The sequence below is a fragment of the Myxocyprinus asiaticus genome, chromosome 30 (genome assembly GCF_019703515.2).
Source record: "Myxocyprinus asiaticus isolate MX2 ecotype Aquarium Trade chromosome 30, UBuf_Myxa_2, whole genome shotgun sequence".
In the NCBI taxonomy this organism is placed as follows: Eukaryota; Metazoa; Chordata; class Actinopteri; order Cypriniformes; family Catostomidae; genus Myxocyprinus; species Myxocyprinus asiaticus.
In genome coordinates, this window is record NC_059373.1 from 33922781 (window position 1) to 33944342 (window position 21562).

A 21562-nucleotide genomic window follows, 5' to 3' on the forward strand; every position below is an offset into this window, starting at 1 on the left:
TCTCTCTCTCCATACAGATCTGCTGTGTATTACCTCAGACTAAAATACACACAGACAGGCGTCTCTATAAGAGGCAGTGGGGTATTTTTAAAGGGCTGCTAAAGCAGACAGAGTCACCTTAAAAAGACTATAGCTACGAGCTCAGCTTTATGTACACCAGGAGCCCAGGGCATGGGAAAGAGACCTTTCACACAACAGTCTCTCTCACCACTCACTCGGACACTCACAGCTGATTCCAATGGACTTCAATGTTAGCATGTTGCTAAGCTAACAACTTGATACTGTATTAAGCACAATAATGACATAACACACACTCAATACTTGGGGTGAATCAGAGTACTTTTAATTAGATGGAACTTTTTACTCTCTATACTTTTCCAGTACTGAATAAAACATGGATTGGCTATATTTACATTTCAAAATAATTCAAAATGTCGAATTCACAATGGGATTGCTTTACCCATGAAAAATAAAAGCAATGCTGCCTGAGATTAGACACCAAAATAAGGTGTCCTATAAGGTAGCATTTTTAAATTGTTAAAAACGCTTAAATTGTTACCTAAGTTGGCAGCTCACTAGGTTTTGGAATAGAAATACAGTGTTTTGTAGCTTAAAATCTGTCTCAGGAAGAAAACAGATGCTCATACTGGCACCTTTGCAAGTCGACAGAAAATATAGAGCTGTGTGATGCAGAACACAGCATAATGATGCATCCATCGGCTACAGCCAACATTAAAGCCAAAACACATGACGATGAAGCTTTCTTTCTTCCTTCCCTAGCTGTGTGGCTCTGTGCTCCTTTTAAAAGGGAACACAGTCATCATGCTTGATATTCTGGCACGTTCTTTGGCAGCTCAGTGGTGAGCCCTCTCTGCTCTCTCTAAACACTTCATTACCTGAGGAAATGGCACATCTGCCAGCCTGAATGAGTGAATAAAGTCAACGAAACAAGTTTGATGCACAATAATGCCGCTCAGAAAGAGAACACAATGAAGTTTGCTTGATTATAAACTCTTTATACAATAGTTAGTTTAACCTCTATGTACTAACATTAAGATACATACAATACAATGTATTTACTGTGTAACTGCATGTTGTTTTGCAAAATTTTCACAAGATTCACATTTGCTGCTACTAAGGTTGAGGTACAGGTAGGTTTAAGAGTAGGGGTAGGGTTAAGGGTTAGAGTTAGGTTTTAGGGTAAGAATTGGGTTAGGGTTAAGGATAAGGTTAACATTGTAACTACAAATGTAATGAAATGCAGATACTTTAAATATAAGTACAATGCAACAACACGTATGAACATAATAAGTACATTGTATCAAATGCTTAAGTACATAGTAGTTAAAGACACCTAGTATAAAGTGGGCCTGTTAGTTCTAATTTGATTGGCCAAGCAATGTTCCTAGAGTTCTTATGTTTAGTATAAGCAGTTACAATTATAGTGTAACCACTTGTCTGTTTTCCGCAGCATTTCGGACGAGAATATATGAATGGTGCAGAGTGGAAAGTGTGACAGGCAAAGCTTGATGCTCTTGCTTCTTTTGAAACTGATTTCACTTGCGAAAAATAAAAAAACAAACTAACTGGCTAAATTTAGTCTCAAATGTAGGTTACCAGATGCAATGTGACAGATTTCCAGCAATTGGTCTGTTCACACTGACCACAAAACTTCGGCGGGATGGTGCAATCTCAGCTGATCATGTCTCATTTACAGTTACATGGAGTGGAATTTTGTCCCAATGAGTTTCACAATGGACAGGGCTACTAAGTGTGCAACAGAATAGAATGCAACAGAAATAGAAAACAAGCGATCTACAAAATGTCCTGTGGCCGGTCGCATGCCATGGTCACGACTAGTTAAGATCACAGCAGCACCTGATACACTACCATCTCATGTTATATTGTTTAAATGACTGCAGTTACCAAAGCAGTAGATACATCAATCATCCATGTCCCTCACCTTGTATATACATTTGTGCTGATCACTGAGAACACCTTCATCTTCCTCTGCCTCTTCAGCGTCCACTTTTACACCTTTCTTTTCCTGAGAAAACAGTCTGCGGCGGCCGGCCTGCCGGTGGGTATCTAGCTCTTTGCCGTGGTTACAGAAGCCGTTGCAGTGGTTGAGGCCGGTTAGCCCATTCTTGGGCTCGAAGCGGGGCACAGCCAGGGCCCCCTGGCCGCTATCCGAGTGGCCCTCCAGGGGTCCTCGTTTGCGTTCCAGAGCCTCCTTTTCTGCCAATACCTCCTGCTCCAGTCGCCGGTGCTCCTCGGGAGAGAGCAGGTCGTACGAGAGCAGAAACTGCAGGTAGGCCTCCTGGAGTTTGGCCAGACGGTCCTGTGCTGATTTGGGAATGCGAAGCAGGTCAGCCAGACGGCTCCATTTTTTCAGGTCCATCACCTGCTGCATTCCGCCCATGTCGCAGACCAGCTCGGAAAAACGAGCCAGGTCTACTTCACAGCCACCTGGAAGGGTAAAAGTGAGTCAAAGAGGGAATGTTACAAACGTATTTTATTTGACTTATCTTAAAGGTAACTCAAGTAATTTCTGTCACCAAAAAGAATTGCAAAAAGATTTCTCAAACACTACCCCATCTGCTATTGGTCAAATAACAACAGTCCCACCCCAAACTCATGTCGCTGTTTGTGCCAATGTTGGTATGCAGGGCTGGTAGGGATGCTCAAACAAACAGAGCACAGTGTTTACATTTTTCGGGGGAATGAACCTAGGAACGGTTTACTTATAGTTGTCTCTGCATTTTAAACTGGGATAGGAGTAAGCCATCAAAAAATATTAGCACAACTGTTCATTGTTGGATCATGTGTGTAGAAACAGCATTCTAGATCTCTACCATCAAAACATTACACACTTTAGCTTTAATGGTGAATGCTTAGTTATTTTTTGGTTGCAAATATCATTCAGCTAAACCACTGCAACAGTGAGGAGCAGCACCATCTGCCGCTGAATGAGTATTGACAGTTCCAGAATTGAAATACATTACATTTCACAGCTCATTAATTCTTTAAATAAGGGAGTGGAAAATGGTGTGCCATCTTTATTTGTCTATACAAACATAACGGCAGATGTATCACTGGAGAAACTGAGCTGAGAAACTGAGAGAGTGAGCACAAACAAAGATCAATAACCAGGAATTTAAAACTCTCTTAAGAATTATTGCAGCATACCGGCAGCATTCTAACAGGCTCAATAAACATTTATTTCAACCATATATCTAGACTAGTCCCTCAAACACACATGGCTTGGGGCTGTTTTAGAACATCTTAAACCTGTAACAGTATTGGAGAAAATCTGCAGAGATGGACCACTGGTGCAATATAGTTTCTCTACTTCCGTAGACAACAGACATTTGTGGACTGTCCTGCTTGGATTATGAGGCTGATCTTAAGTCGAATTCTCCCCAACCCCTTTATGATTGGCTTAAGAAAATGTCAGCCTACGCAGGCCTAAAACCTACTCTATGCAAGTAAGTGAACATAGATGCTTCTAGCTACGCAAGCTCAATTTTGTGTGTCATTGCATTCTGAAATCTGTCAGACTGCAGTTCATAATAAAACGGAAGTATGAGTTGCATTCTCAGCATTATCAATGGGGAACTATAGTTGACATTAGCATTAACTACCAGTTTTCTCTTTTAGGTCAACCACTGTCATGGTGGAGCAACAGTTTGAAGAAAATCTTGCAGAGCACGTCAAAGTTGATACATTAATAGCTTGCTACCATAATACCACCTCATCAAGTTTAATGGGGCAGACATCTGAAGGTAACTCTGTCAACCTCTTGAGTACTGAGACTTGTTGCTATCTTCACACGTCGTGGCATGTTCAAAGGTACCAAACACTTGCATTGCATTGGCCAGCAGTCGCATCTGTTTGCAGACTTGCATAGGGTACAATGGGGCTAAAGGCACCCCTTTTAGAAATGTTTGCTTTTTTCTGGTCACAAAATGTATCAAGGTAAATATATATATATATATATATATATATATATATATATATATATATATATATATATATATATATATATATATATATATATTGAAAATTGAGCAACATCATTTGTGTGAAAAAAATAACAACAGAAGGTTGTTTTGATTAAAATTCAGTGTTTAAAAAAAGGTGGTGAGGGAGCCTTTTACTCCACACTTGAAGTAAAAGGCTCCCTCACTTGGGGTAAAAGGCTCCTACGGGGTTTAAAGCGATATCGTGTAGAGACCGGGGCAATAGTTATAGGGCACAATTTGTCAACTAATGCAAATAAATTTGAGACAGTAAGATGCTTTTATGAGTAAAAAATTAAGATGAAGCTTACTCAAAATAACTACTTCAGAAAAAAGTCAATCATTTTTGGTTAATTTCAAACACATATGGCATTTTATTACATCTCAAGTATTCTATAAACAAACTAATCTCTATTATGATTGGATCAGTCAATGTGAACCAACTTTGAACATTTTTCATAACAAATCTATTCGCTCCACTTAAGAAAAAAAAAAATGTTTTATAGGGGCCTTTAACTCCTGCAACAGGGGGAGCTTTTTACCCCAAATACTATCCTTTCACTTATTGGACAGTTATTGACATTTTTTTGATTTAATGAACTTATACAAAACTGAAAATTTTCATTAGCTACATAATGAACATGCAACATTTTTAAAAAAAATAAAAATTTGATCAAATTGTCTGAAAATCAACCTATAGACACCACATGCAAAGATCTCATGGATTAGGAATATTTTGCAGTGTACAGTGACAAACAGGTGTTTAGGAAAGTGCTGTGGTAGTTTTTGTTGCTATTTAGTATTTTGAGAGAAAATAAAATCAATGGAGCCTTTAACCCCGCGGAGCCTATTACCCTGTTGTACCCTATGCTTCTGGCCTTTCACATGCACTACACCAACTGGTGTCTAGGCAAAAAAGGATTTGACACTTAAAATACATATTTAAATTAAGTTGTAATTGTTGTACTACATGTTATGTGGGTTTCCCAGGCTGGTTTGTGAATAAAAACAGCTGTTAGATCAGGTTTTAAGGGGACTCACCTATCAGGGGTGGCTCGTCCATTGAGATGCCCTGAGATTTGAGGTGCTTCTTAATACAGGCCAGTTTCTGAACATTGGGGCCCCAGCGCCGACCCAGTTTGTGAATGCGCTGAACCTGCGTCACAAAGCGCATTTCGTCGTTCAGTTTGCACTCTGGCCTCCAGTCAGGAGGAGGCAGCACTCTGCACAGTCCACACACCTCTGCACGTTCCCGAACTGAGTCAAGGTACACCAAAGGGTCCTGGAACTCCCTGGAGCTGGGCTTAAAAACAGGCACCTCCCCATGGGTAGCCCACCCCACCCTGCTCCTCTCCCATTCCCGCTCCCTCTCTTTGTCCAGCCGTGGTGGGGGTGTGGGCATGGGCTCTGCTGGTCTGAAGGACTTTCTGGCTGAGGTAGTGGATGTGGTCCAGTTGAGGGCGGAGTTGGATTGGGCCCTCTGCTGTGCTTGCCTGATGAACATCAGCTTGCCAGCAGAAGCACGTTTGGGTCGCTGTCGTGCCGGCTCGGGGGTAGCGGGGTTTTGGGGCATGACTGGGGAGCCCGGAGCAGCGGGGGGAGAAGAAGGAGGGGTGGGACCCGTTTTCTGAGTTGGGGAGGCGGCTGTTTCAGTTATACTGTGTGCAATAGTGATGCTATTGGGGGCCTTGAACTGACCCAGGGCCTTCTTGCTACGTGTTTCAAGAGGGCTAGTCTGTAATTTCACTTTCTTGGAATCAGTAAGATGCGGCTTGTCTTTAGTCTCTTCACCTTCTGTTCCAGCTCCCAGGGCCGGAAGAGCTGCATCGCTCCTGCGTTTTGAATTCCGCAGTCCCTGTCGCACCTGTCGGCCAACGTCCTCCTCTTCCCGAGCACTGTGGCGTCCATTGAGCCTGCCGTTAAGCCGGGTAGCGGCGCCTCCATTGGTCATCTTATGCACCCCATTGGATATTAGCACCTGTTTGCGGGTTTTTGTATTGATACTTTGGGCTTTTCCTGAGTGAGAGAGCTGGGGCCGGCCGTGGCCATTGCTGGTTGGATGATGAGCATGATGATGGTGGTTGTTGGTGGTGTAAGCACGCAGGCCAGGTGAGGCAGCACGCTTGCTGTGGTTGAGTTTGGCTTTCTTCACCAGTTCTCGTTTTGCTTTGGTGTAGGTGACGTGGCCCTTGGTCACAGTGGCTGTGTACTTCACAGTTTTGGATGGCAGACGGAAGTCTTTCGACTTTTTGGCACCGTGTGTGCCCACTGATGATGCCCGTGTGAGTCCATTTACTTTTGAGACCTGAAAAAGAACAAAGGAAGATTATTATTTTTCAGATTGTTACAGCCAGTTTTTGAATATTGTTCAATGCAAAAATTTAAAGAAAAGAAAGACTGACAGCGCTTCTGCGCTTGTTTTCAAACAATGGGTGGGTAGTTTGCTTCATTATTTTATGTTGCTTTATAAAAGCCTATATTGCAAAACAACATGTTGATAAATATGTTTCTAGTGCTTTTTTAATTAATTTTCTGCTGATTTTAGCATGTGCTACGTGGCAAAAATAGGCTCAGTGGCCAAACTCTACTTTTAGCAATGCTTCTGGCCAGGGTCGAAAAATGGGGTGGAAGTTGGTAACGATTCTTGGGGCTCGCAGTTCCAGGGGCGCCCACAACAAATTTCAAACTGTATATTTGAATATCAAAGAGGCACAGACCAATATACACTCAGGGGGACCTGAATTCCTTGCTATGGCCCTGCTTCTGAGACATAGTAGTCGAGGACAGTGTCAAGGCTTTAACCCGTTAACACGGACACCTAAATGAATATGCATCGCTCACATGCTGCAGATGCAGGATGTGTGAAACCGACTAAGACCTCTCAATACATCTCTTTTGTAGGCTGAAAAATCCTTAAAGCAAAGAATGTCAACAATGTTTCAATCAGCTCCTAAAATCTATTTGCATACTAAGACAGTCCCAGTGCATGTCTCGGCTCACATAATAATATAGACCACAACAGTGCTCCAAAAACCAAAAACCAGAGAAAACAGCAGGGAAGAACGAAGCAGGGGAAGTGTACCAGAGAGAGGAAGAAGAAAGAGGAAAATGTTTTTATTCAAGTGCCAACAGCTGCAAAGATATCCTTAGAAGTATAGTTTAATCATAAAATCCTATTCAAGCACCAATTGGTTGGTTTTATACAGCGCAAGTTCTTCAAATTTTCCTTTAATGCCCCAAATAAAACACATTGTGTTTTCAGCTGATCAGAGGGCCCCTGATATACTTCACAGCCGAGCAGATGCAGCTTGGGTTATGCCCGGCCTTTCATTGTTTAACAGCCGTCATGGGAATTATATTATGCCAGGCTAAAAAACATCATCAGCCTCGACTTCTCTTCTCACATTGTTTTCTTTGGCTCAGTTTTTTGGCACAGCAGAGAGGATTTGATTTCCTATTTGTGTGTTCTCACAAAACCAAGAAAAGAAGACGCAGCCGGAGGAGTTTAGTGGGAGAAGACTATGAATCAAGGTGAAATAAACACAACGTACTTCCTGACATCTGAGTAACCTCATTGGATGAGAGGGATGAGCCCTGACATATGTCTTAAAGGCCTCAAGAATGCCTTTAATTGAAACAATGCATTAGCATGTAAATAACTGGAGTGAAATTTGCTCAGGTACACAAACTTTTCTCAAGAAACGATGAACATTTGCGTCACAAGTTAGAAGAATAATTTGCACTAGAGACCAACAATATCATCTCCACTGGAATCAACTCCGTCTATCTAGAATGCTGTTTCTGCACACATGATCCAACAATGAACAGTTGTGCTAATAAGTTTACTTACCCCTTGCAGAGTTTGTAAGAGTTTTAGCATTTGTCAGAAAATAAGAGAGATCATAAAATGTGTTTTCTTTTTGAAATCTTACAGATTTATATTTATCCCTGCTAAATTTGTTTAAACCAATTAAAAAAAATAAAAAAAACAGATTTGGTGGGGAACATAAAAAATCATATTGAATGTCACAGCTTGCTAAAGCCATAAAATTCACCCCAAATCAAATCTTTAAAAAAGTATATATTTTTTATAACTAGTGGCTGCCAAAAAACACTTTCAAGAAGGAAAATAGGAAAATACATCATCAATGTCAATGCTTGGGTCTCTCAGGGTTAAACAAGAAAATGTATTACCCATTTCAATTTTGCTTCTAGTAAATTTGTCTTATTTTTAAGGATGATTTTTACAGGAAAATAAAAGTCATTAATGATTAATTTAACTTCAAGTTTAACAAACAAAGAAACAATTACAGACCTTCACAATAAAATAAAAAAAAATCACACCTGTTATGAAAGGGTCCATTTGCACGCATTGTTTTGATTCTGTTTAATACTTATACTAAAAAGTCACAAACTATGTGAATAGGTCTTCAGATGTTGTGTCACCTAATCTTACATGTCCCATGCCCATCCCTCTCTCTTTCCCTCCCTTTAGTTGAAAGTCTCCAAATGCTTTCAATGCGAGACTTTGTTGAGAGAACTTCGTCCAGCATGTGGTGATATTCGGCCCAGAGGTCTGCTATCGGACAGACAAGGAGACTGCTAAAAGTCTTTGAAGTGAGACGTTGGCTATATTGCACTCCTATCAGGTGCGGCCAAACAACAAAGAGAGGCTATTAAAAGATAAGAGGAAGTGAAATGTGACCTCCTTCATCAATCCTTTCCCCTTGTCTGCAGTGGGAAAACAGCAGGGGTGAGAGGAGGAGATTTTAAAAGACAGACTCCAGCCCCAGAGCCAGGCTTGATGGATGCGCTCTGCAGGTAGAGTAAGCAAAAGTAGCATGATATCAGCTGCGGCCTTTTTTTTTCTCTCCCCCCGCTCCCATTTGAAACACATTGTCACTGGTGTTCGGCACGCCCCACCCCATCTGCGTAGCTCTGAGAATGAAAAAGTGATTGAAATGATAATGAGCGTGCCGGGTGTTGAGTAGATGTTGTGTGCTGACTGTGCAGCAGAAATCATGTGTTCGAATCTGCTTGTAATGAGTGCTGCAGCCACTAGAGAGCTCACTGATTTCATAACACTGCCTGAGGGTGCAAGTGAGCCTTGCCACACACTGTTGGCTTTTATTCCGACTGGCGTGAGAGAGAAATAGAGCCACAGAGAGAGACTGAGTAGGCAGACAGAGAATGCAGGTCACTGGCCTGTGCCCATTAGGCAACCCCAGAGGAAATACAGAGCAGACCAGAGGAAATAAGGGAGGAAATGGAGAAAGAGGAAGGAAATATGGAATTGCAAAAGTCTGGCTGGTATTGTACATCACATTAAACTCTCACACTGGCTCTTGAGGCAGGAAATAAAACAAGAGAACACACACAGACAGACAGAATGCAGGCCAGCTCTCTGAAGTGGAGTCTGCTCACACATGACTGGGAAGAAATGACATCATGTGTTGCTATAGGCCAGCTGCAGCATGGCAGGAAGATCTAACTGAGAACATCTGCAGCGCTGCAGCCCATACAACACATACACATATGTCTATCTAACTGTTAGGGCCAAACCCTTACATAACTACATAACTTTCCAAGGAAGGCTCTCCGTCTCTCTCAACTCTATTTTTTTTCTTCTTCTGTTTAGTGTTCTGAATTGGCATGACAAAACTGTCCATTTTAATGGTCCTTTACAATTGTTGTTTGTCAGACTGTCAACTGAGATCTTGGGTAAAAGCCATGGGACACTGTGCGACATTATAACAGACAGTCAAATGCACATCATAGCAAAGACTTTAGTTCCAGTCGGCTCAAATGACAGCACTGACTGGGTTTGATCTCATCTGGCCGCCTTAGGAGGAGTCACACTGCATGACTGCTACACAGAATTTCTGACACTGCCAGAACTTTCAGACTCATTACATCGGCTGTAGGTGAACATGTCCCATGAAGATTTTTCCCCATGACAAGGGAAATCTTTTACGATTCCTGAAATTTGTCTCAAATCAGCAAAATCGTGGCCAAAAATCGCACGACGGAACCAAAGTGCTGTACTGAAAAACAGATAAATAAACAACTATACTGTGAATGGATTAAACAAGCAGTATTATCAAACAAAACAGTATTAATAATAATAATAGTAAAATATGTCTTTTTGTAGACATACTCAACCAAGTGCAAAAGAGAAAGAAAACTCTAAAGACTGTGGCAGAATGATCTGCCCCTCCGTCTCGTCATTGTCGCCCCAGCTTCTTAGGGGCGCCCTTCAGCCAGGCTCACGACGGGAGTTGGGCAGGAGAGCGAGAAGAGGTGCATAATTAATAAGCCTCATTCTGACAGCAGTGAATGAAGCACACCTGATGGGAATAATGCTTCATCACCACTGTCTTTAAAATGCAGAGTGCACCTCTTCTCAGGGAGTAGGCTTCAAATCTCACGTTGCCGCCGACGGGCTAGATGCTGGGCCACCCTCCCCTCACACCTGCCGCGGGCCTGGGAAGACAGGCCGCCAAGGACGCTGCCGCCCCTCACGCTGTGGACCCTGGAGGGGAGCGTGAGCAGCCGACAGACCCAGCTCATGCCTGGGCCATTCTATGGACAATACCCCGCCCTTCACGGAGCCCCGTCACACCGCGAGGTTGCCAGATTCCCCCTTTATTATGAACACTATCCCCCCCTGGACACTTTATTATCCCCCTTTATGGACATGTTATTTGTATTATTATTTTCAATAAATGCCTCTCCGAGGCTTGATGCCACACCCACTGTGTCTGTCTATTGCTCACCCCACCACAAGACATTTAGGCTGTCATTTAGACTTTACATTTTAAATGTCTAAAATTATCGTTAATAACTGTCACTGAAACAATGAAAATGAAAAACCTTGGCAAACAATTATCACACTCACAAAGCAATTCAATATTAATGATGCTGAATCAGATCCTGCAGCTGGTATTTTGTTGCATGAGAACTCTCCTATTCACCGATCAGGTTTTTAATCTGCTGGACTATACCATTATTGTCCACACACAAAATGCTTTTAATGTGTTTGTACACAAAGGCAAATATTCATAATGAATAAATAAAATGACTAAAGTCTAATTAGACATTTGATGAGATGTAGACACCCCAATACGACTCCCTTTTCTATTCACAAAATTTGATAATTGATAAAATCCACAGTGCACACCAGTGACACTTTTTACAAATACTACAAGCAGTGAGAGCAGATCTTTCATAATTATGCATGCAGTTTTTATGACCTCATATTAAAAGACTACTGTACGTATAATATTTGTGCTTTTAAAATTCACTGTCACACTGCAACAAAGCTAAAAGTTAATTTAAAAAGTTCAACAATTTAAAAGAAATGGTGACCAGTTATAGCACCTAAAATACACTCACTAAGCACTTTATTAGGAACACCTGTACACTTATTCATGCAATTATCTACTCAGCCAATCGTGTGGCAGCAGTGCAGTGCATAAAATCATGCAGATATGGGTCAGGAGCTTCAGTTAATGTTCACATCAACCATCAGAATGGGGAAAAAAGTTGATCTCAGTGATTTCGACCGTGGCATGATTGTTGGTGCCAGATGGGCTGGTTTGAGTATTTCTGTAACTGCTGATCTCCTGGGATTTTCACACAAAACAGTCTCTAGAGTTTACTTTGAATGGTGGCAAAAACAAAAAACATCCAGTGAGTGGCAGTTCTCAGCTGGTTCGAGCTGACAGAAAGTCTACGGTAAATCAGATAACCCCTCTGTACAATTGTAGTGAGTAGAATAGCATCTCAGAATGCACAACACGTCGAACCTTGAGGCGGATGAACTACAACAGCAGAAGTCCTCGTCGGGCACTTCCTTAGGACCATAGTGTTCCTAATAAAGTGCCCACATTCCCTTCTGTATTCATATCAATTTTAAACTTAAATCTTTGATGTTGACAGAGAGCACATGCTAATTGTCCGGTAAGCAAATACTTATATACAAAAACGTTAAAACGAACCACACATAAAAGTTAAATTCTTGTCCATGAACAAGCAGTAATCTATTGTAAAAACACAAACTAACTCTCTCTCTCTCTCTCTCTCTCTCTCTCTCTCTCTCTCTCTCTCTCTCTCCTCACTAAGTGCCTTGAAACAGCTTAAAGCAGTGCGATAAACATTCAGCTCATGCACATTGGGTCATGCTCACATTATAGCTCTTCACAACATGAATACCCTTCAGCAAATTGGCTTTTAAAGAGACAGAGAGAGAGATTTAAAGGTCAACAGCAGTTTGATAGATTCTCACAGTATACTGGACAACATCTCTCAGTGCTGTTTATTGTTTTAACTAAAGCAGATGTACTGTAATATGCTGGAGTGGTAATGTGTTTGTGTGTGTGTCAGTATAATAACAGGTGTTTATCTGACTGAATTGGGTCAGTCGTTGGGTAAACGGATAAACCTCCACTGATGGTTAAAGAAACAATTACAATATATTGAAGAGAGCAGCTTGCACATTCTGTTAAACATCTCATTTTGTTTTCCACAGAAGACAAAGTGTTTTGGGTTTGAAATGACATGAAGGTGAATAAACAATGACAGAATTATTATTTGGGGGTGAACTTTAAAACTTGCGGCAGCCACGGTTAACTGCTGATTCGTCAAAATTATTAAAGTGTCAATGACAAAGACAAAGAGAAACAACTGAGGCTAATGAGTTAAAGTCATTTGTCTGGTCTTTTCCCCACTCTATGAGGTTCATTATTCACTTAATCAGTTTTGTGGCACTCAAAGACAACATTGTCTGTGAGTCATAGAGTGGTTTGATGTTCCCTCTCCAAGGGATCCCACTTTTGACTAACAAATGTAGCCTAACTGTCAGTGAGCAACGTGCCTAAACAGACCTGTGTTCCTACAGACCTGCCGTCCCATGATCCCTTCCTCTGGGGGGGTAGGGGTGGTGGTTACTCTGAAAACATGGGCTATGTTCAGAACTGTATTCTAGCGATACTGCTTACTGCATAGTATACACTGGGTGCTGCCTATAATGAGGGGATGGAAAGGAGGATGAGAATCATACCTGCTTGCGAAGTTCCTCTGCAGCTCTTCTATAGTTGTGGCCGTTGGTGTTGTGGCTCTTGGCTGTGGCTGCCGTGTGCTTATGGGAGATTTCACCTGACATGTCACACCTCTCGCTATAATCTCTGCCCACAGATGACTCTCTGCCTCTGGTTCTGGGTGTGAGCTCTTTCTCCTTGTGTACCTTATGGCCATTCAACACTGGGGGAAGAATGTAATGCAGGATTATTAAAAGCACAAAACTATTTTTTTTTATTATTTTAAAGAGTTGAATAAAAGAAAGCATAGCATTTCCAATGGATTTTGTTTCACAACTTTGCATCAGTCCATGCTTTTTGGCTTTTAGCTTTTGCCCACAACCCGTTGTGCAACACAAAAAGTTATCTTGTGAATGCTTCCAAGACAATTCTATGATGCTCTTGTATATTCCAAAACTGCCAATCTGGCTTCTAGCTACATGAAGAACATGCTCTGCAGGTGATGGTAAAGCACATACATTCAAGCATGAATTATGTATATTGGTATTTAGCCTTTGTCTTATACGTTTTGTATAAGGTTGCCTCTAGTTCCTCTTCCACTGTATTATAACTCTACATCAACAAAAGATACACTGAATATCTCCATAAAGACACAAAGTCTATAGTCTAATTTTTATAGATATTAAATAATTACTGTGAGCTTTGAAAGGCATCTAAGCCAGAAAATGTAAGGAAGTAAAAACTATCAGATAAATCTTGCCTCAAGATAAAACTCACCTTATTTAAAATGTGCAAACTTTTGATGCCAAAGAAATATAATGATCTCCCTTTCAAGGGACCCCCTTCCTGAAATATCAAGGCAGCTGCTATGCATTTTCATGTATAAAAGCCTATTTAAAATGTATGATAAAAATAGTCAGTGTGACATTATGAAGACAACATGTTGTTTGCAAAATTTGATAATTGTATTTTATATTGTCAAAGTACTAAAGCAAAACAATAAAAAAATATTGAAATATTATTGAAAATATGTACTTTATATTAAATTGACAATGTATCTTTTAAGAGTATTGTTACATGTATAAACCTGAAAACAAACATTTCCAATTCAACTGAAATTTTAATGAAACGGTAGCATCAAACTTGCTAATGGTTTCTGGTTTCATTATTTCACCCATATTGAAAACCCCTGGAGTAAACTATAAAATCTTGAATTGTCATTTATGTGGGCATTTACTCATTTACTTACTTCAGATACTGCTGTCAAGTTTGACCACAATCTTGTAAAGCAGCGTTTTCGGAGTGAGAGTCGATCAGTTATCAAGCCCTCTGGATGGCTCAAATTAACACGTATTCAAACTGATCTCAGTATTTACGACTGCGCACTTTATTTTTACTACGTTTGAATATCAACAGCCACCAGCATGTGTGAGTGAGAGGAGAAACGGACAGGCTTTTGTGCTGTAAGACGCATGCTTGGAACTGCTACCGACAGCTGAACTCAATAAAAGGTGTTTAATTTAGAAATGTAAACATGCCTCTGGGTTACTGAGGTTCAGCTAATGAAAGCTGAGCACTGTGGTTTCTCTCGCTCTAAGAGAGAGAGAGAGAGAGAGAGAGAGAGAGAGAGAGAGAGTTGGAGAGAGATTGGAGATTTGCCTGTGGACCATATTACAGTGTCGCCTTTGACAAGGGCCAGCTCAGGGGTTGCTTCTAAGTACAGGATAGGCAGAGGATAGACAGACAGAAAGAGCCAGAGGTAGGATTGTGGAGTGTCCTGATCCTGGTATAGTGTGCATTTTGGGCAACCAATTAAGGCAGTTATGCAGCTCTATTTCTACACAAGATATAAAGACTGCAAAAATAAAAGGAAGAAATTCTTGAATCTGGGGTAATCTGCAGCCATCAAGATAAATTAAAGGTGACTTCGCACCAGCTGGGAAATAAAAAAGGAGCTAATATATACAGAGCTGACTGAAAAAGAATAGACAAATAGACTAGACAGTTACAATCTGCCTGCGAAAAGTAGTAAAACAGTGTCTTATGTTTCTCTCTTACTCCGTGTCTGTATCTGAACTCATAGGAATGCTAGTACAGTTTAGTGGACATCTCGAAATAAGCCTGGGTCTGCTCTTTTGTCTTTTTTCTCTTTTGCAGAAATGTTAAGGTTTAGGTTTGAGGAATACAGTTAGGATAGGGATTAGGACTGAATCCCAATTCGCTTACTTCAAAAGTACGTACAGTGTCTCTGATGGGAAAACATTGGAACCAATCCTTGTTTTTTACTAGGGGTTCTGGGTAGTATTAGCTTAAAAGCACGCTTACTCAAAAAATCCACTGGAAATACACTATTTAGGCACCTTTACAATACAATATTCTTTTTCTTTTTGTAAATTTCATTCATGGGATTTTTGTGATATTTTATTTAAATGCAAATTCACTGCCTGTTGATGGAACTGTAGCTTACCATTTTGGGACATTGCCGTATTGCCACTGTGTTGTATTTATTTTATTTTTTTACATTCATTGATCATGTACAGTACATATGTTTTTATGCCTTGCCAACATAAACATTTGGTTTTCGGTGAGGCAATGAACATTGTCTTTGCAAATTCTGGTGATTTAAATTGGTCACCAAGGTAAAATCTAGCCAACTACAGCCCAAAATATACTTCGGTCAGATGCGAATGCTAGGCGTATGCGTACAGGACGCATGACGCAAATTTCGTCATCAGCAGAGTGCTCGAGCACTGTATGGCCCATTTTTTCTAACCATGCGTACTCTGAACACACGAGGAATTATTTGCATTAATTAATGGGTCCACAAGGAGGCAACACTTATTGTTGAGCCGTTGGTGTCACGAAGAAGCGCTAGAAGAAGATAAAATCACTGGTAAACACCAGGAGACTAAAGTAGAAACAACGGTGGATGTGCACGTCAAGAACACTTATGAGGAGATCAGGAGACACCTGCATGTGTATAACTTGAATTTGAAGGACTATAAAAGACATCTTTATGGGTATAAACTCCTGAAGAGAAATTGTCCAGTATCTCAAAGTCGTAACGCACATGCGCCAACCGCCTGTGTATGCGCGCCCAGATAAATTATGTATACTTTAAAAAGGCTAGCATTCGACTGTTCGCAGACACTAAGCGTTTGTGTCAAAATCGAAGTACACTTTGGGCTTTACAGATACTGTAAGATTCTGCCAATAATGCAAGACTGATTTGTGATAGTCTTAAGCCGCAGTCACACTGCACTCCGCGCTCCATTCATACATATTCTGATGTAGAAGAAGCCAAAGCTCATTCGAAGAAATTTTGCACGAAAGCGCAAATTCGTATGATGAGAAGACACGTGGACCAACAGAAGATTGAAATGTCACACACTGATCTCTTGGCTCAAAACAAGAATACAAATCCCAATACTGCATGTTTTTGTTTGTTGCAACAAAGTGAGTAGATGGCATATTTTAACATTTTCAATATAATATTAAATGTTATTTCTGATTTATTAAAACCAGAGGCCCGAGCAGGACGTCATATCCATTCGTTGTGGTGTCTGAAGTAATTTTGCATGCTCAAAGCCTAGTGCGACCATGGCTTAAGCGACATCAGTTAGAATGGATTTACATTTATTTATATTTGCAGCCCATGCTATCATTTGTCAGCAAAGGTGTTCATTAAATTTTTAGCTGTCACAGAGTTGTAAAATCCGTGTTAAATGTGTAACATTTGTAACTGTTATTACACCTTCAAAACAATTTGTTTTCTTAATGAGAAATAATGAATTCCTTTTTGTAATATATAAGGTAATTCTTGTAGTTGAGTTCTGGTATAGGACTGATAGTATGCAAATTATGATTTATCCTAGTCTACAGGCTTCAGAGAGAAATAGAGGGAGATTTTGGGGATCTTAACAGCCATAGAACCACCATATGCCTACATACACTACCGGTCAAAAGTTTGAAACACTTGACTGAAATGTTTCTCATGATCTTTAAAATCTTTTGATCTGAAGGAGTATGCTTAAATGTTTGAAATTAGTTTTGAAATATAATTGTGCCACTATATTAATTTATTTCATTATAAAACAAAAATGTAATTTCAATTTTTTTGAAATTGATGACTTGGAACAAATAATAAAGAAAAGCAGCCAATAAGTGCCCAACATAGATGGGAACTCCTTCAATACTGTTTAAAAAGCATCCCAGGGTGATACCTCAAGAAGTTGGTTGAGAAAATGTCAAGAGTACATGTCTGCAAATTCTAGGCAAAGGGTGACTACTTTGAAGATGTTAAAATAAAACACAGTTTTGATTTATTTTGGATTTTGTGTAGTCACAACATAATTCCCATAGTTCCATTTATGTTATTCCATAGTTTTGATGACTTTACTATTATTCTAAAATGTGAAAAAAAATTATAATAAAGAATGAGTAAGTGTTTCAAAACTTTTGACCGGTAGTATATATTAACGCTAATGTGTGTGTGTGTGTGTGTGTGTGTGTGTGTGTGTGTGTGTGTGTATGTTTGTTTGTTTAAGGATCCCAGCGTGATCCTCTGATTGCTGTTGAAAGACACTTCACAATAAGAGTCACATGACACTGACAGCACAGTAGCTAAATTACATGGGGCCCCTCGGCTTTTAATTACTGCTGACAGACTATTTTGTTTTTCACATGATATGTTTCATCAACAGACATGTTCTAATAATACCTTACTGCCCCTCTTTAAACACACACAGAGTATCTGTTGAGAGTATCAACTGAGTCATCAACATTTCTAGTCGGTCCCTTATTTGTTCAGAGTGTGTGTGCAGCGCACAGTGTCACTCGCATTATTCTGCACATCTGTGAACTGAATGCATACACACCTTGTTACTGCCTCTCCCACTAAAGTGATAATAGGAGTGGAGAGATGGAAGCATCACATCCCACTCAAACACAACCTTTCCATATCCGCACAGGAAGCTGTCTCTCTCAGTTTCTTATATAGTATAGATATACCAATATATTGGCCAGGTCATTTAATTGGCCAATATTTGGCATATTAAATGTTTGACTTTGGCTGATAAGTGTGCCTTCAGTGCACATTTTACGTGTAAATTTAAATGTTAATTTAAACTCTGTGTCTATTGAATGGCTATTATTAAACTGTATCACATATAAATGCATCATTAAAATCGACCATCAGCCATCTTGCTCTATAGATACTGTTACTGGCTACCAAAAACCATATTGGTCGACCACTATTGTGAACCTTTAATGGTGACATAATAGGGCTTTAAGTGTCTTTAGGAAAATACTCTGCACCATTACACCGTTATTAATCTTCATATCTAAATACTAATTGCACATGAAGAGAAAATTGTGCACACAGCCATAGCGTGCAAAAAATCGAATATTTAATGGGTAAAAGTTAAATCCCTGACAAACATTGCAATACTGAGACGTTGCCATCTCAAAAATATTGGATTATTGCAGTGTACGAGATTTTATCTTCTTTCATCATATAATTTTATAATATAAGTGTACTGCCTGTAATGAGGGGTGTTTAATTTTTAACAATTACCAGAAGGCTTCTCTTGGTTCAAAAACATTTTCATGTTGTGTTGTGCCCCGTTCTTACCGAATCCGTTGATCTTGCCAGTCGGTTTGCCCTTCTTGGGTGTAGACTGGCATGAAGTGGATGCCACACTGGGCGTTTTCTCTTCCTCAGTCTCCTCTTCATCATCCAGATCCTCCTCATCCTGAGAGCTCCCAAAGTAAGCCATGTTACTGGGTAATGCCGGTGAGCCTAACAGCGGGGACAGACACAGAAAGAGACTGTTAAAGGAAGCCTCAGGCCCTGCAAATTCACTGAAGAGAAGTGGCCGAAGAAAATAGGATAAGCTGCCACAACTGGCTCATCTGAGTTTCTATTGCAGCTGTAATCCGCTACAAATCAGCAGCTTCCAACCTCTGGATGAGACTAGGGATTGGCATGCCTGCTAGGATTGCTCCACAGGAGGCAGAGTATGCTACACTCTTCTGTTTCTGTGTGTGTTGAGTGGAGATTTGTCACAACAAGAGACAATCTGTCTGACGTGCTAGATCTCTTTAAAGGAAGCTTTGCTTTACCACCAGTAAAGCAAGTTGATCCACACCAGTTGATAATGCACTGCACACTGCAGGATTACAACCCCAGGTGAGGAACCCCACAATGGACTAAACCATTGTTCATGTATCTGGCAAAGGTGGTCCAAATAGATTATTCAAGGACATAAAGAGTGGTCACTACTGTAATAAAAAATGGTGTCCAAGCACATTTATAGATTAGCTATTAGACAAATTGTTCCAGCTGTAAAATATGATAAGAGCCATGTTCGAAGCATTTTGCAAAAAAAGCTGATATGTGCAAATCTATGACTGTACATTAGTTCAGTTCTATATTAATGTGCTTTTATCGTGTGGACTAGTTAAAATTATTGTCTGTGGTCACTGACCGCATGCCAAAGCTGCTGTCGCTAGAACTTGACTTGTATCGAACCCATAACATTCCTTTAAAAAAAAAAATAAAAAAAAATTATTAAACATTGGTGTTTTACCATAACACCAATTTTTCCATTTTAAAACAGCATTTAGTCAGTTTAATTAGTGCAATACAGTGATTTCACCATGATTAAGGGGATTTTCTTCAGGTTATGCCTAATATTACCACTTTACCATGATAAAATCCTTGTAATGCATGGCCCTGAGAGGCTTATTGCTTTATTATGTCACATCTACAAGATTCCCTGGACACACATCAAATTAAAAAGCTTTAGTTATATGACACATGGAAGGTAATAGCCAAACCTGCATTGCCAATGTTAATATTTGCCCATCTCGTACACGCAGCACAGGTGATGTATGTCAAACGGCTGTTGCCCATTAGCTGCTAAGGATAAAACCTAAAACCACTACAGCATGCCTGCGGTACTTCCGCAGAACACCGGGCAACAATTATCATTATCTAGTGCAGTGCTCTGCCAGCCTTATAAATGAAACATGAGTGTCGGCCGCAGCCCTGCAAATGTGCTCTCATTAGCTCTATATTAACATGAAGCTACAGCCTTTGTAGCTGCTGCAGTAATGTCACCACACACATGCAGCATTTGACATGCCACATTAATGCTTATTGCCCGTGTGACAACATTTATAATAGTAACGGAGCCAGGTCGACTGTTCAGGGAATATATGAAATGATTGAGTGAATAACAAATCTTAACGAGGTGCTATTAAACAGACTTCCTAAAAGGGCTAAGAGACTGCCAGAATGCTGCATCACTAGTTTCCACTTGAGAGGGGTAGAAGAGTTTAATTGTGCTGAAACATGTTTGTTTGTTTGTTTTTTCAGAGAGTGCACTGTTAAGAATGACCTTTAGGATCAGGGGACAGGGTCATATTGTAAGATTAAAGGTTAGGCTTACTAGTAACAGGGCTGACTGGAGCCTTCACAAATTCAAAAACACAAAAACAATAATCAGATTATAGGGCACAATGCTGACACACTATCCATGGAATATAACAAGCCTTTTTTTGTTTTTTTGTTTTTTTTTTTTGCTCAAACGGTATCTCTAACTATTCACCCATTTTTCACAACTTTTTTATTTATAGGGACAGTAAGTAGAGAGATGACAGGAAATAATGGATAAAAAAAAGAGAAGAGCATGATTGGAAAATTTTGCCAGATTCGAAATCGGATCACCCGAATGAGTGCAATGGCTCAACGAGTCAGAGCATATGCACCTCCTACTAGGTCTTGTCTCTGGCAACCTCATACTCAAGAATCCAACCTGGTCTCATAGAATGAATGTTGCTCTATATACATTTTTGCAAACTGACTTGTACGTGACACCTTTCTACATTTCACTGACGTTTCGTGGTGAAATGCGCACTAGATGTGCTACAACAACTGTGTGGTTTAATCATTGTCACACAAATCACGAGTACAATTGCTGATTTTGATCTTATAAAATGTAATTTTCACTCTATTACTCACCCCCCGCTATGTTATATCAAAACACTTTTACTTTAATGCATGATTTGAAAAACAAAACATTTTAACACTTGTATTACAGACCCACCTACATATACACACTTATTCCTATGTCATTAGCTTACACGGCCGCAGTTCAAGTCTCGAAAGTGGCATAGAAGTGACACAAAATGAAAAAAAGTTAATGTGTGTTTTCTTTTTTATTATTATTTCGAATTTGCATTTTAAAACACTATCTGTTAGGGTTAAGTTTTGGTTAAGGTAAGGATGTCTGTTTTGCAAAGATTATCTTTTCGAACACTATCGGTTAGGTTTAGGGTAAACTTTTAGGTTAGGGAGGTACGTTTTACTTATTAAAATCTCCATCTAAAATTCACCTTAAAAAACTCGTCTGATTACAACCTCATTTTGCTCGGTTTTGGCGCCCCTCGCTGGACATCTCACAGCCAAACGTGTAATGAAGTACGTAATTTCAGTTT

The 21562-nt window shown here is 40.0% G+C and overlaps 1 protein-coding gene across 1 annotated transcript in view; it reads right to left on the bottom strand.

The window, feature by feature from the left end:
* The window catches only part of jarid2b (jumonji, AT rich interactive domain 2b), a 154239-nt gene that overhangs the window by 10673 nt on the left and 122004 nt on the right, over positions 1 to 21562 (bottom strand). Inside the window, exons 5-8 of the mRNA XM_051663517.1 lie at positions 18693 to 18860; positions 13084 to 13283; positions 5064 to 6327; positions 1964 to 2469 (exon numbers count right to left, since the gene is read on the bottom strand). Of these exons, the coding sequence (XP_051519477.1) occupies positions 1964 to 2469; positions 5064 to 6327; positions 13084 to 13283; positions 18693 to 18860 (2138 nt within the window). The remainder of the gene's footprint in view (positions 1 to 1963; positions 2470 to 5063; positions 6328 to 13083; positions 13284 to 18692; positions 18861 to 21562) is intronic.